This window comes from Indicator indicator, chromosome Z (assembly GCF_027791375.1).
Source record: "Indicator indicator isolate 239-I01 chromosome Z, UM_Iind_1.1, whole genome shotgun sequence".
In the NCBI taxonomy this organism is placed as follows: Eukaryota; Metazoa; Chordata; class Aves; order Piciformes; family Indicatoridae; genus Indicator; species Indicator indicator.
This window is the reverse complement of record NC_072053.1, coordinates 39,234,642-39,251,334: the sequence shown is the minus strand read 5'-3', so window position 1 is coordinate 39,251,334 and position 16,693 is coordinate 39,234,642. Positions and strand designations below refer to the sequence as shown.

General features: G+C 36.0%; 1 protein-coding gene across 2 annotated transcripts in view; it reads right to left on the bottom strand.

Moving 5' to 3' along the window:
* RIC1 (RIC1 homolog, RAB6A GEF complex partner 1) overlaps positions 1-16,693 on the bottom strand; it is a 46,532-nt gene that overhangs the window by 10,869 nt on the left and 18,970 nt on the right. The window contains exons 4-17 of one of the 2 annotated variants that reach the window (XM_054397410.1): positions 10,405-10,512; positions 9,157-9,299; positions 8,781-8,917; positions 7,742-7,833; positions 6,473-6,561; positions 5,618-5,762; positions 5,054-5,102; positions 4,349-4,498; positions 3,811-4,014; positions 3,148-3,186; positions 2,770-2,880; positions 2,166-2,255; positions 1,454-1,614; positions 403-550 (exon numbers count right to left, since the gene is read on the bottom strand). In XM_054397410.1, coding sequence (XP_054253385.1) covers positions 403-550; positions 1,454-1,614; positions 2,166-2,255; positions 2,770-2,880; positions 3,148-3,186; positions 3,811-4,014; positions 4,349-4,498; positions 5,054-5,102; positions 5,618-5,762; positions 6,473-6,561; positions 7,742-7,833; positions 8,781-8,917; positions 9,157-9,299; positions 10,405-10,512 — 1,666 coding nt within the window. The remainder of the gene's footprint in view (positions 1-402; positions 551-1,453; positions 1,615-2,165; positions 2,256-2,769; positions 2,881-3,147; positions 3,187-3,810; positions 4,015-4,348; positions 4,499-5,053; positions 5,103-5,617; positions 5,763-6,472; positions 6,562-7,741; positions 7,834-8,780; positions 8,918-9,156; positions 9,300-10,404; positions 10,513-16,693) is intronic. The other variant, XM_054397412.1, reaches the window with a different exon arrangement.

Below are 16,693 nucleotides of genomic sequence, written 5' to 3'. Positions count from 1 at the left end.
GGATTATATACCATCTTTTCCCTTTTTCTATTTATTCTTTGAGTAATGTGACCTGTTGCTACCAGAAAAGCGTTTCCTAATGCCATGGCTGCTCTGGTGTTCAGCTTTTAATCCACAATAGAGAGACACACCCTCAAAACAATTATGTTTAATTAGTCCTTCGAGATTTGGCCCCAGACTTTACAAGATGACAAGAGACGATATGAAATACAAGAGTTTGGAATTTATTTCCAACACTTCACCCCCTATTAACACAAAATGTCTACATAACAAACATCAGAAAATATATGTTCTGCACTTTACCACATAAAGTAATCATACATCAGTGATTCTTCTAAAAGCCAAGTAAGGACTAAGCTAAAAAATCTGGGCACCGCACCTTTTAAATTTTGAGCACTATACACCTGTTACCTGCTGAGGCATCTTCAAGGTGATGCCAGTCTCTGTCCTCACTGATGTCAATGTAACAGACACTACAAGAAAAGGATGAGGAATATACCGAGACATGGACACCTCTTGAAGAACTTGGATACTGGCAGTAGAGTTAAGACTGAAAGAAAAGATAAATATTATTTCAAAATTGCTAAATGTAGTTAACAAAAATCAGTATCTTGAAATAAACCTAATGAAAATAAGCAGCTTGGCCTCAGCAAACAGTTTACTCTACAGACCAATACGCCTTCCCTTTAACCAGGAATCCCACAGGCCCACACATCTATTCCACAGTACCAAATAAACCTGACATTAGTTTGGGGGAATGCAGAATGGATAGAAGACAACATAACAGACTTCAGAATAAGACTCTATTCAACCATCAATGAGACAGTTTCAGGGTCTGGATTTTTTTGGGAGTTTTCTTTGAGAAACACTTTGAAAAGTCCTTTCTTGCTGAAACCAAGATGCCACAACTGAAAGAAAAATCACTCACTTAGGCAGTTCAAAAAATTGACTGGGAATCATTATCTCCTCTTTAGGTTCACTAATCTTAACTATCTGAAAGTATCTGGCTCTTACACTGCTACTTCTCTTGCATCAAAATAGCTGCCTTCAACCACACCACAGACCACACTTCCTCTCTTCATCTTCATTGTTCTGTTGGCCCCTTCACCAAATCCTACTTCTAATATTAGAAACACTTTTTATTAAAAATCTTCTAAGATGTGCCTTTTAGTACCTTTTTCTTCTATTTACACTCAGTTTTCAATTTCCTGTCAGCTAGAACATGCTTGTGCAGCAGCTGGAAATATCCATATCACAGTTGCTGTCTCCAGATCTCATGTGTTTATCTGCATGCGTGCAAGTGACACCACCTATCAGCTATCCAAATTGTTCCCTCTCCGTATATTAACAAAAGTAAAACCTGACTCCACAACTTATCAAACAACTTTATATTATCATAACAATTTACTCAGACAAGTATGTTACTTCAAAAGAATTAAATACTGAATCTCACCCTTCAGACCTTCTCTCAATACTGTAAAGGCAAATGGAACAATCTGCTCTGAACAATATCACAAAGTCCCGGAAGACACTCAGTAGTAATGTGTCTGCTTGCACTTTGGTGATGTGTGCAAATGCATTGTCAAGATTCGATGTTCGCAGGTAGATTCTCAGCTATTAAAAAACAACAAAAAAAAGAGAAGTAGTGTGAACACAGGTGCAGTTTACCAACAAACTAACAATAATTTCACATTCAATTATTTTTCTTTTAATGGAATGACTGCCAAGGATTTCTAGCAAGACAAATTACTACCTTTTTATTTCAAATGTTTTATTGGTTGCATTACATTATTTCATCCCAAGTGGTTAAAGAACAGTATGGTCAAATCTGAACTACTGAAAAACAAAAGTAAGGAAGGGGTTTTACTCACTAGTTTAAAAGCAACTCAAAATACAGTAACCGTCTCAAACCAGGCTTCATGCTAACATGCAAAAATGTCAGAAAGTTTTCAGAACAATCAGTACATTCATAGTAGTTACAGAAAGTATTTTTTAATAGCAGCAATACTTTTCTGCAAAAAAAAATTGCTTCCATATTAATAAAGAATTTATAAACAGGGCCAAAAGACACCTATGTATCAAGCTTCTCATACTTATAACACTACTTGAGAATAGATCAGACATTCTAAACATGATTTATTTACTCTGAAGAAAAATTACCTCACCTCTTCTTGATGATCATTTAAATTATAACATGCAAGAACAATGAAGTCATTCCACCACGCTAAGCCACCTGTTACCATCATATTTTGCTCCTGAAAACACAAGCAAACGAGAGACAAGTAGTTCGTTTTATATACTTCTTTACTCATAGTGGCAAGACAAGCTGTATGTACATGAAGTTTTCTGTTGCCTAACAAAACCTAAAGTACTAAAGACCGGTATGTGGCAGACAACAGCCATTTCACAGTTCCACCATTCCTTACGACACTGTAATCCCTGAACTCTCTCAAATTAGCTTTCTGTGTCTACCACAATTTATCAATTTGGCATAAAAAGATATGTCTCACACAAACTTTCAGTTGCAACATATGAGAGCTTCTGAAGATATGCACACAAATTTGGAAGTTTTTTAATAATCAGACACAAATTATTGTGTCAAAGCCACAAGATATTTCTGCCATTTTATGATAAACACAGGCAAAACCAGCATCCCTAATCCCATGTATGTCAACAGATCATTTATTTGAAAAAGACATTCTCCAAGAGTCACATTCCAACAAACACAACCTTCCCAGTATACCCAGATAAAGTTCCCTAACTGCTCACCTGGGTAATGTTTCCAAACAGCTTCCATTTTTTGGTGAGTAAAGAATAATGTGCAAAACCAAACTTGCCAACAACAGCTACATTCTGTCCAAGCTTGTCAATAGCTGAAAACTGTTCAAAGAGAAAAACTGCAGAATCTTAGGTAGGATATATAATATACATAAGTTTCTTCTTAAGTATACAACTCAAGATGTTATAATGTCAGAGTCAAAAATTTTAAAGTATCTTCATGTTTTCTACTTTTACTGCCCACACATACTGTTTTTTGTTTAATTTAGGACAATTACTTATTCTTACAGAGTTCATCCAATCCTAAAGGACAGCTATGGAACCCCAGCCATTTTAATGAAGAAAGAACACATTCTGAAAATAACTTACCCTTATTGGCCAGTTGCTCTCTAGATATGTACTATGAATCTAAAACACCAGAGAAACAAAATGACATGACTATATTAAGCATCATTAAATTAGTGATTAATTATAATATTCTAAAGGAATTTTTAGAATGTCTGTGGTTTTTGAACATACTGGCTTAAAGGTTTTTGAAGTTCGGATTTCTTTTTTTAAATACAATTCCCATCAACACAAGAAAGTTATTCAACCCTAAATATTAGTCCGTTTAGGTTGCTTGAAAAATACAGCCAAAATCCAAAGGACGATTAATTAGTTGAATATTTTTAAACCAATTTGCCTGAATAACAGAACAAATCCCTAAATTATTTCTTGCATGTTGCACATATTCTGTCTTTCAAAGCATAAAAAAAAACAAAAAAAAAATCAATTTAACTATTCTTCCCTGTACTCAAAGACATTCAGTTTTTTTCACGAGCTAGGATGCAAACTCAGCTCTTGACAGCCAGCAAATCTTTATCATCTGGCGATAAGAAAAAGTTGTAGCAGGGAAACTCAAGAAGAAATAAGAGGCAATGATCTCATACTGAATTAAAAGGGTATGGCAAAGAGTGATAAGATCACCTGCAAAGCCCAGTTCTTTAAGCTCTTGAAATCACAGAGCATATATGGGCAACAACCACCAATTACCTGTACAACATGCCAATGTCTGTGTCCTAGTAAAGTGCTTAAACCCTGAGAATCTAAACTGCCATCTGAAAATGGGCCTCTTTCCCTTGCAGGCTTATGTTCAGAGTGTGGTGAAGTATTTCTGGGACTCTGAGCCTGTGTTGCATCTCCACAGTTCAAATACAAGCGATCTTCTCCTTGAAGAAGGACTTGTTCCTGGTTACTCTACATTAAAAACAGAACAACAGAGTAAGAAAAGCAACCTTGAACTCCATGTACAGAAAATGAAGGCAAACCCAATCAATAAATTAACAGGTTCTAACATAGAAAAAACAAATATAAAGGCAGTTCTCAGGTTTTGTACCACTATTCACTAGTAGGCTTTATGTTACAGTACTGCATAGCAATATTTCCAAAGTACCATTTCAAAGACTTTATGACAAAAAGACCAGTCTAATGGCTTCAAAACTGACTTAAAACTTAAGAAAATAACTCAGAGGTTACCTGAATACTAGAAATATCCTCTAAAGTAAGAATATATTCATCAGCAAGAACTTACCATACATGGATTAGCAGTGAGTGCACTCTTAATGAAATGAAATTGCAGAATACCAAACTGGTGAGGTTCATTATTTGCGTCTCTTTCAGGTCTCATGTTTGAAGAATTCCCCTCAATAACCCACAGATGATACCCTTCTGATCCCCAGGTCTGAATGTAAAAGAATAACAATAATCAACCCCCCAAACCAACACTATGTATTTTCAGAAAACAAGAACTACAGAAATGTACCTTACAAGAGACAGGAGTCTGGTAAAAAAAACAACCAACCAAATAAAAAAAAACCCACTAAAACAGTTTGGTGTTCTAAAATGTAACATCATAGGAACCTTAAGTAACCATAAGAGTAAAATCCACCAGGAACAGTAAGAATCTAACTCAACTTACTTTCTTTTTTTATGTAAAATTATTAATTAAATGCAAAGTACCTATGCAAGACATCCATGTAATTAAGTAAGACTTTCTAGTTTGCAGCATAAAGGAACTAACAGAAACTCTACAAACAGAATCAGGTATGAAAAAATACTGATCCTCCAAAAAAAACAAAATTGTCCATCCTCTTTTCTCTCTTCACTCAATACAACATTTGTGTTGGGAAATGTAGTAAAGATATCTTCTTCTTTAAAGACAGAACACATTTTCAGAAAACAAACAATTAAAAAAATTAACAGCCATCCTATCACAGTATTTTTACATCATATTTACCATAGAACTGATCTTTAGAGGATCCTTTTTGGCACCATCAGACTGATACCTTAAAAAGAGAACCGAAACAAGTCTGAGTTTGAAAATAACTTCAAAATGAGAAATTGTCTTCCTATTTTTGTACTGTCGTATGGTTTCATACTGAGTCCCACCTCAAATTATACAGCCTGTTTTATCCATGACAACCCACAAAAAGCAATACATTTGTCAGATGTCTAGCATAAACTGGTTGAATTGTGCTTTATGGATGTTAGCACGTTTTCAGCAAATATATTCTGGCACTGAGAGAATTTTAATATTTGCATATTTAATATTACCCTATTTAGGGTAACTTTTATCCGTGGCCGAAAAGGCCACACAAAAAGAAAATAATATATTTTCATTTATATTCAAAATTATCTCGTCCTAAATATTATTAAATTATTCCAATATCCAAAGGTTATAACAGAACAATATTTTTAGAGGCTAATTTTATTAGTTTCTAATCGAATGCTTTTAATTAGAAAAACAAAGTAAGTAACACTTTCTAATAAAACATTTTACAATTTCATTAAAGATACTCACGCAAAATCACCACCTAAAGTACAAATAAGCTGAGCACCAAAAACACTCCATAGGGACAAGCCTCCACAATCCCAGGTCACCATCACAACACAGCTATCAGGTGACCATCTGATTAGTTTAACAGGTCCTGTTTTATTCCAAATATCTGTTTAAAAACAGACCGTAAAATACCATGTTAAAAACATCAAGTGTTCTTCAACTTACTTCACCAAAAGAAACAAAATTACATGGAAATAAATACTGGATTTTTTTTTTTTAATTCATCAAACTGACCCTCTCAAAATCAGTAAGCAGCAAAAGATTAATTCTCATTTTCTTCCCAATACTGTTTGGTTTCATATGAAACTAAGAATATAAGAAAGCAGACCAGAAATACACTGTGGTATGGCACAACAGCAGAACTGCAATTCTGGTGAAGTGACTTTTAGGACAAAAGAAGATTTTATATTCACCCTTGAAACCTCTCCTTTTGGAATTTTGCACAATTATAAAACTGCTACTCTGAGATTTGATTTTTTTTTTCAATGCAACCTAGTAGGCATACATTTTCAGTCGATGCAATTTAACCACTTTTTGTGTTCTTCACTCTCAAGCCTGCAATACTCATCACTACTACAAGAAAATTTCAACTAAGCTTTTGTTCACTGCAGTTCAGACAGGGTGCTGGATTATTCAGGTTTGGGTTTTTTTTCCTGTACCTTCCATGTCAGTTGTTTCAAGGTAATTGACACCTCTATTCAGTATAGTTTTGACAATAATGTTTCATTCTCAGGTGACTAATAATTCCAAGACTACATGTGGACAAAAATATTTTTTAGTACTCTAAAACCAGAAAATTTTAATAAAGTAGCTCACCAGGATATTGTTTTGGTGTCAGCTCCAATTTATGAGAAAACTGCATGGCGCCAGTGGTGGTATCTATTGTATAAACCTGCACAGAGCCGCTGCAAGAGATTGCACATACTTTAGACTACAGACCATTTGGATTTCTCATCAGTGCTATAAAAAAAGCAGCATTCTTCTCAGCAATACCAAATTTATCCAGAGCAGAAACATTGTGTCAAGTAACACTCAAAGAACTTTATGGAACAAATTTACAAGATACTTGCCAGAAGGCAGTGGAGGACTCAAAACACCAGCCCTATAACCACTAATGAAATAAAACTATTTACATTTCTGAAAATGGATTTCTGGCTTCCACTTGCAAGACCACCCATGAGGGAAGTCTGTATTCACTCAGTGTTAAAAATTCATTATGAGTGCACTGATGCTTATCAAGATCAATGAATTAATAGTACCTACTCCTGTTCAGAGGCAACAAATAATGCATTGTTATTACATCCAAGAACACTATTTCTTAAGAAGACAGTTGACAAGTAAACTACCCAGATCTTTTGAAATGCTCTAAAAACCAAATACAATAGAATTAAAAAAAAAAGTCCACCCCAGACCAGATAAGGCACTATTACACAAGAGCAACTGTCTTCAAAGAGCAGTAAGCATACCACAACTACTGGAACAGGCTGCCCAGAGTGGTTGTGGAGTCTCCTTCTCTGGACACGTTGAAAACCCACTTGGATGAATTCCTGTGTGGACTACCCTAGGTGATCTTGCTTTGGCAGGGGGTTGGACTCGATCTCTGGAGGTCCCTTCCAACCTCTACTGTACTGTGATACAACTAAAAGCACTTTTGCAACATTTAATTTATAAATATTTACTGTTAGTCCAACAAGCAGCATTCTTCCTAACCAAATCAACACTACACAGAGCATTTTTGCAGTTGGGTGCCAAGTGCTGATTCTTGTCCAAGATTATTAACTGCTGGAAAATCACTTTATAATTCTACTTTGAGATTAACTGGGACAGCAGCACTTTCCAATCCTTGCTACTGGACCAGCTACCTTTTTGGTTTTTTTTTTCCAGAGCTAAAAAAACAAGCATCAATTTCAACTGCAGTTCATTCCTTTACTCTTCCCTACCTTATTGACAGAACAGATTATGCAGTCTAAGAAGACTAACCATATGTACCTTTACTGCTTTTGCAACACAACTTGGTAAGAAGAAATTAGTTACTTTGTAATGAAGTAACTTCCCCCCTCAGTGAACCAGCCTTACATAACTTACTTGGCACATCCAAATGCCATAAGCCTGTATTTGTTATTTACTGCCACACAAGTTCCATCAATCACATCTTGTGCCCAAATGCCATGGAGCTGCTATAAAGAAAGGAATTCACAGAATTTTTGGTTAAATTACACTTTCATTCATTGCGGTCAGCTTCTACCCATTTTTTACCCCTATACACCATATTGCAGATCTGCCTGCTGACCTTCATCACCTTAGGAAATTTCCATTGCAAAAGTCAAGATTAATTGACATGCCTCAGATAAACAAAATCCAGTATATGTAAAACTCATTTCATTGTTCTTGATAAAAATTATGGGAAAATGCCAGTATGGAAGGAAACTATAAGAATTCTGAAAAATTAAAGGAAGTCAGTTCCTGTAAGGCAGGAATATCCCTGATACTGCATTAGAAAAAAATTAGTAGCTGCTACTAAGGATGAACACAAAACAGGAAAATAAATTCCCATTTGCAGCAGCTGAAGTTGTAGACATTTCAAGTGTGTGAAGGACTTTGAGACAAACTAAACAAATCCTTCTGGGTTTTCTGTCATCGAAATAAAGGCACCTAATGACAAAATGTAGCACAGTTTTATAAGCTGAGTTACAGGTAAGAAAACACCTGACCCAGAGATTTCTTTGAAAGAAATTCCGAAGCGTGCTTGTCACTGAGAAGAGTGAGACCTGATTACGGCTAAATGCTAGAAGTAGCACCCATGACACTTTACTATGGGAGAAACTACTTCTTATCACCCCATCACTTTTAACTAGTAACAGCAAGTCTGTCACAGAGGCAGTATGAAGACCTCAGAACCATACGGACATTTTGAAGCAATAAACAAAAATTAAATCCACTATCAATTATGCTCTCCCATAGACAGGTACCAGCCCTAGACTTCCATTAGTGCTTGCGCAGTGCTAAATTTTAATTTCTTTGCAGCTGAACAGAATTTAAAAAGAAGATAGATAACTGAAATGCAGAGATCAAAGAAAACACATGTATTGTAGAGTGCATACTAGAAATACTAAATGAAACGTACCTCAGCAGTGAATCTACTTGACATTGGTGTAATGAAACCAACTCTGCCATCGTTAAAAACAACAGCAAAACCATCAAGCGTGGCACAGTATTCCATATCTCTTATGTAAACATCTTCAAAGCCCAAAAATGAGCCTGCTGAGAAAAATATCGGTAATTTAAACATATGTGAACAGTGGTATTGCAAGACAACAGACATTTCATTTTTTAACTTCTTACTTCACAGAAAAAACACTAAATTTAAAAATAGTATTTTGTTCCCTTTTACAAAAGGCACTTCTGTAAATGCTTGAAACTTTGCTTGGGAATAGAGATAATATATTAGATATTATTTTGGCAATAACTATCATAAGCTACAGAAAAAAACAAAAACCTACCACGAGAAGATTGTAAATCCACGGAGAATGGAACTGTACATAGGTTGATGGCCTTCCTTCCGTTGGTCATACCATCCCAATGAACAAGATGGAGAAATCCATCAGCAGTAGCAACAAGTAGATCCTCTAACATGGACTGCAAACTAACAAATGTATTTGTCATTCTCTAAAAGAGTGCAAACCTCACAAATCAATGCCACAGAAAAATGAATTAATGTAACAAAGACTGTATTACTTCTCTTGTATCAACAAAAATTTTGAGAACTTACATCAAGTTACAAAATAAGTACCTAAGTCCTCTAGACAGTAAAGGTTCCAAGCTGACAAAAGATGGTAGATACGTCTATTTCTCTCCAGGAATCTAAGTTCATGAACAGTTCTGTGTTGTTAGAGCAATTGTTTAACTGGCATACAAACTGCTGAAGATCATTTTAATACTTTTTACTCAACAGATGTTGTTCCCAACAATCAATTATTCATCTATCCTAGAAAACTACCAATATTGCCTAGGCTGTAAATACACTTCCTAACCTGGCATCTTAACTAATTCACACAAAGCACAAATTAGACTTCTAAATTATTTCCTCTGACAATTCCAAAATTCTGCAAACTCTTTTTAATCTATTTGCATACAATAACAACTTGCAGCTTGCGAGGAAAGCTTTTTTCCAGTATATACTGCATTTCTTCCAACATCCAGCTTCTCCCATGGGGCCTCTTCCCTAATTGCCCTTTATTACCTTTTCATCCTGTCCCACATTTTCACACACATTTATGTAGCATGTTAAAAGATTATTTTTCAGAGACTACAACTTTTGCCAAAAAATGGATAAGGTAAACAAAAAAAGGTTTTGAAGACAGATAGGGACCCTCTGTAGGCAGCTGGAGACATGTTGAAATGCTATGTACAGTTTTGCTTTTATGTACCTACCTCTCCATGAAATCCCTAATCCATACTTTGAGTCCAAGGACAAACACATTTATAGTAGTATTTAGTAAAACTGAACACACATGTGCTAAATACCTCCATATACCAAAAATACCAGTATAGCCAACCACAAATGAAAGATTTCTTCAATGGCAATCTAATTTTTCACCTTCTCATACCTATGAGTAGCAACATACTATTAGTCCTTAAAAAGTCTAAAAACTTACTAGAAGGGTTTTTTTTCCATCCAGTTTCCCCTTCATTTTTCAACAAGTAACTACTACACAGAAAAATCCTTACAACATGATTAGTGAGCATACCTTGTGATAGAGGCTTGCAAGTCCAGCACTTTTTTCATTGCTAGATTCAATGAAGGAGCACACTGTTCTTCCTTATAATGTGGGCTTCCCTTCATATGTGGGCTTCCTCTAAAATAAAAGAGAAATGCTACAGTTGAAACAAAATGTCTCCCAATAAATAGAAGAGTTACTGTGTAATACTGTTTGAGGGCTGTTGGCTCAGCAGAGGATGAAGAACAGCAAAGATGGAACTTGGTAAAAGTGAGGGAGGGATGAGGACTCCCTTTAGCTTCTCCTATGTCTCAAACACTCACAAATGATGCAAAATCTCCACATCAGAACCTTCTGAGTTCTGTCAAGAAATGAAAATTTCAAAGACAGTCATCCCTAACGAGGGATGAATATAAAACTGAACTGAACAGCAGTGGTGGGACATCAGACCACGTGCTCCCATACACCACATACTTTGGCAGGACCAATGCTAGAACCTGGACTGGTGATATATATTTGAATGGAGTAAATCAATAGAGAGAAGCTTTTGTGGAAAAATAAAAATGTAGACAACAGGACCTTCAGTGCTTTGTGCACTTTATTCTGCCTGAGCGAATCAGTAAATCTGATTCAACTCAGGTTGAGAGGTATATGACATTTAACTATCTTCACAGACAGGATTCCCTTGTGAGTCAAAGGTGCTTGGGCATACCAGCGCTTCACCTCAACAAAATAGGAATGAAGCACTGGAAAGCAACCTTTTAGCAGCAAGCCTCAAGAGGTCTGAGCAGCATCAAGCCAGCACAGCCTGGGCAACACCAGTGCTTGACTGCTAAGACTTGGAAGAAATCAAAGCAGCTGCAGTTTTACATTAAGTTTGAGTCAACAAAGATACCACAATCTCTTTCCTGTCTTGGTTCGTATGAGGTGCCCTAATTTCATTATCATTTTACAGAAAACCAAAAAAATTCCTATCTGTTGTTCTTTAATGGAGACAACACTTCAATGGACATGCTAGCAAAGGTCAGGCCAAGACAATCTTTGACATTCTGGAATTAGTGGACAGACGTACTCTTTCCAGAAGAGAACCATGGTGACCATGAAGGATTACAGCAAAAAATGAGAAAAAAATACAAGGTTAGTTGATCTGCCACCCACAGATGATAACTTATATAAGATTTAAATTATTAATATGTTTGTCTTGCATTTCAGAAGAAAATTGCAAAACACAACTGCCTCAGGAAATACTATCCCATTATGTAAACTAGCTATCAGGGACTGATTTTTAAACAGTAAATGAGACTCCATTTCTTCAAGTTCCAAGAAGCCAATGATTTGGCTTGGTTATCTTTCAGAGTCATGGATTTCATGGATTAAAATATACATCACACAGGATTAATTCCTCCAAATCTCTTGTGTCACTACCTGCAAAGCAGCACCCTGGAGGCTGAAGAAATGCTTATAAAATCTCAGGTATTTGGAGATGTGTCTTTTAACCCATATGGATATACAGATCCAAATAGTATACTCCCAAGCAAGGTGAAATTATTCCGGGCTATCAAGAACCAGTGTTACAACTGAATCTTGTAACCAGACAATCAAAACTGAGGAAAAAGGGTTCTGTAATGCATAAACACCTGTTCTAACTGACTGAGGTACACAACCATGTGTCTGGGGTTTGGCTAGGATAGGGTTAAGCTTTTGGTTTCCTTATACCTTTTTACTGTTGTTGTTTGGGTTTTTGTTTTGTGTTGTGTTGCTTTGTTTTCCTTCACAAGAAGCTAGAAAGGGGCATAGCCAAGACAGCCACCTGAACCCAAATAGGTATCTGACACCATGCTGATAGTCAGGGCCCACTATATGCAAGATGAGCAAAGGGGAGGGTTTGAGCTTGTGACCGCTAAGAGGCAATCTCTCATCTTCCGCATCATTAGTCAGGGCCAGGCAGGTCATGGCATCTCTTCCTGTTGTTCTAGTAAACTCTCTCTTTATCTCAACCCACTGAGCTTTGCTTTATTTTTCTCCCAGTTCTCCTTCTCATTCCACCAGGGGATGGGGGGCAACTGTGTGAGTAGCTGAATGGGGCTTGGCTGCCAGCTGGGCCTGAACCAAATTGTAACGACAGAATGGAAATAACGTGGTTTGAAAGACCTCTTTTGCAGGAAGAGAAATTTCACGTCTCCATGTGGGCAAACTTCTTTTTCTTTAAATACCTTTGATAAAAGTAGTTTGCAAGAATATTTGAACAATTTCAGTTTCATAAGATAGTTTCAGCAAATTCGTTACCATCTGTGAAGTATGTATTTTTCCACTCACATTATTATGACTGAAGCTCCAAAATGTCAGCATTTTAATTAATTCTCTGTGATTACATCAAATTAATTGATTCCAAAAAGGAATCCTTAGTACGGTGCCATAAGCGTGCAATCAAAAGTACACTGTGCTCATGTAGTCCACATCTGCCTGAGTCAGCCTTACTAGTTACTTTGACCTTTAAACAAAGAATCTGCTCTGTCAATGGAAGCAGGAAAAAATGTTTCATCTATATTGCCACACCAGCATCTGCTACCCTTAAAGCCAAGCTTCAAGTAACTCTTTTGCAAGAATTGTGACAAAAAAACCACACATGCCAACAACCGATCAGTTTTATGTCCAAATAAATACAATTACTTCACTCCTAACAGCACAGCATCTGTTAATGTAACTAAATCTGTGAACAAAAGCTCTTAACACTGAGCATTTAGATAAATCTCCCATTGCCTCTGCAATTCAAGAAACCCCCAAACATGGAAAGATTAGCAATGGCAGGTGTTTTTCTTCTCTTTCTTTCTTTCTAACAGGTAGAATACAAGGTACTTGGGGAAGCTGCAGTTCTTAAATTGAAGATCAAAGTGTATTTTTTATTTAATGTCATTCAGATATTAAAAAGCCTACCTAATTGTATTTAATGAAATGCCATTTAAATAAGGGTTAAGAGAACTAGTAAATACAAGCCTACTGTAAGGGCTTGCTCTTTTTCTCCCAACTCAAATTCTCTCAGCTTTCCCAACATTAAGCTTCTCCTGCTGTTCAGTTCTAACCTGACTTCCCCAAAATGAAAGAGCAACTTTTAAATGAATTGCTAGAATTTTTAGCATGAAGTCATAATTATTTGTACTTATTTGAGTTCCTTACAGGGAAAGAACTGGCTCTGAAAGTAACACTTTGTGTTAGAAGAAAAAAATATTTAGGCTCCAAATACGGTGCAAGATGCAATAATGAGACAATGGAGAAGTGTATTCAACCACCCCCATTTCCTGCCATTCCTTGGAAAGTAATAAAAACATTTTGCTGAAAAAAATCTTAAATACTCTACAGACTTCTTCTATTAATTAAATATCCTTAGAACAAATCACTGATACACACAAGGTAAAGTATTTTTACACAGCTTTGGGGCTACATTTTTAATAGTTGCTGCTAAAATGGTTTCTTCAGTAGTACTTTTTGGAAAATAAAGGAACAAAACCTTCAACATCTTCATGTTTCAGCTATTGAGAGCATTACATGTGCAAAAAACAAGGCAAACCATGTTTCTAAATTAATTTACATCATTGAGAATTCAAAAGTTGCTCTACTTTAAGGCACAGAAGCAGAAAACTTGACAACAGCTATTACTGTTGCTTTAGTAAAGACAGTGAGTGAGTGTTTTTAAATGGTTGATTTACAAAGACTTTAGTTAGTGAATTGTCTATACAGGTGAAGACTTAACTGTTTTTACACCTGATTTAAAGTGCTTGAATCATCACACATGATTCCTCGGTAACAGTCTACACCCACCATGCTTTTTAGGAATGGTTCTAATGCAAGTTATGTTATGAAACTTTGAGTTCTACACAACCAGTGTATGCTCACCCCCATATGTGCGTATCTCCCCCACAGTGGGCAGGCAGCCACCTGCTGAAGGTTAAATATGTCTGGCTGGATGCAGAGCTACATGCACACAGATTGGCAAGAGCTGGACAAACAAAAATTTACAGTCAGTCTCTGGAAACAATGATAATGAATGAATAGCAGTTTAGAAAATTAATTCTTAGCACAGCCTTTTCTACCCATCTGGGTAATAACAGCTTTTTGTGGCTTGAGAAGGGAAACAGCTAGCTAGCATATTAATAACTATTCATGTAAAAAAGCCAAATGGTTTATCAATTTATTATTCCAGTTGAAAAGATTTCTTGATATTTAAAACTTCCCAAATCACATGAAGCTCTAGCAAGTACCATAATAGTTAATAAAAATACCAAAATGGCTAATAAAAAATTCTACAGCTAATTTGTTTTAAAAAATACACTAAACAATGCCAAAAACAATTTATGGGGAAAAACAGACTGTTAAAGTTTTGCATAAACTTAATTCTGAACAAAAATCATTTAGTAAGTTAATTAAGAATCCACCTCGTCAGTTACCTTTGCAGAGTCTAAAGTTCCATAGACTAATCTTTAGTCCATTGAATAAGGAAAAAACCCCTCACTGACAAGGTAATTTATGGCACCTATAAAACATCTTCCTACAAGAAAGTAAAAAGTTTTGCAAAGTGGCAGAAAGAGTGGGACGGTAACACTGTCACCAGATGTATAAGCAGACATACAGCATCATTAACCAGGACGTAAACACTATCTTGTTCAAATCCCAACACTGGCTAGAAGACAAGTTCAAGTTTTCAGGTATTTCATCTATAGCAGTGAGGTCACATTCAAAATTTACACAACATTCGTATCATTCCCAACCAACAAATGAAGGCCCTACTTGAGGATGTGGAGAAATTGGAGGAAAAAGAATCTCTAATTACAACATTTAGTTTATTAGCCAAGTTTTTTAGGTTTTGCCTTTTTTAAAGGCAAAAATATTCTCAGTGTTAAGGCATCGCACTTTGCCTCTTCAAGTGACAAATCTTAAGCCAGTCTTCTTACCAAAATTCCAAACAGAAAAAAAACAACCATCAGTTCAGTACAAGGAAGTCTCTGCTGTGGTGGTGCAAACATCACTTCTCTGTGAAACAAAGAAGTATCTGCTCAAACTTCTTTGGAAACTCCTCTGAAAAACATTACTTTACCTTGCCACAGTTTACAAAGATATAAACTTTCCTGTGTGCACTGACACTTTTCTTAAGTGTATTGCATGTAGCAATTAATTTTGCTCTCTCACCCTACCCTGTATACACAGTTTTATCCTGCAATGACTTTAGTATTACAGTCATAAAATTAGACTTAACTAATTGAAGCAGGACTTTGTACTTGCACTCACTGCAAGGAAGTATCTCAGAATGTGGGCTGATGCCAATATTCATTCTCTTCCAAGTCTGCTCTGAACTGGAAAGAAGTTTCTAAAAGCTGGAATGAATCTGCAGACTATTCTGGCTCAATTTAAAAAACACAAAAACCACACAATTGCTGCCTTCCCGCCCACCCCCCCCCCCCCCCGCCCCCGGTTTTAATCTAACATTTGTTAGCAGGATACTTCAGGTTTTCACTGAGCATGAATGTCCATTCACTCCAAGAACAGACCTAGCAATTCCTAGCCAAATACAACAGAGACAGAAATATTTCCATCAACAGACCGATTGCAATTCATAACATTCCTAAAATATTAGAAATTGACAGAAATTCTATCAGTTGGCTCCAAGAAAACAAAATAAAATTAAAAGGCTTCCTTTTTATATAAATACTCAGAATTCATGACAGAATGCCATGGTTGTGATATGCTCACTTTTTAAAATCACATTAATCTAGTAACAGACTTTATAGACAATGTGCATAAGCTGGACAAGTAAATTCCTTAACCATTACCACATCTGCATATTGTAAACTGATGAAAGCTCTAAAGGTATAAAATAGTAGCACTTAAAAAAACTTCCCAATCGATCACCCTGACACATCTTGTATATTCTTAATTTTGTAATAACTATGCCCTCAGATATTGACAGAACAAACTATGTGGGCTCCAGACACAAACATTGATAATCTTGAATCCCAGCATTTCTGTTAAAGAACTGAATTTCAGAATATGAAGATGATATAAACAGATATAAAAGGAGGAAGTAATGCCAAACGGGCCTTTTTAAACAGAAAACCCATCTTTCTAGACTCTGATACTGTATTTAAACAAATAACAGAAGAGAGAGATAGAGTTCACTCAAACCTAATTTCCAAAATCTGATTATTTCCTAAAAGGAAAAAGACGAGTGCTTAAACCTCAATTCACACCTCAGCTCTTCTACCAATCTTGTGTTGATTACATTGGGAGAGAAGAGAGACACTTGGCCTTGAAAAAAATAAGATTTAAA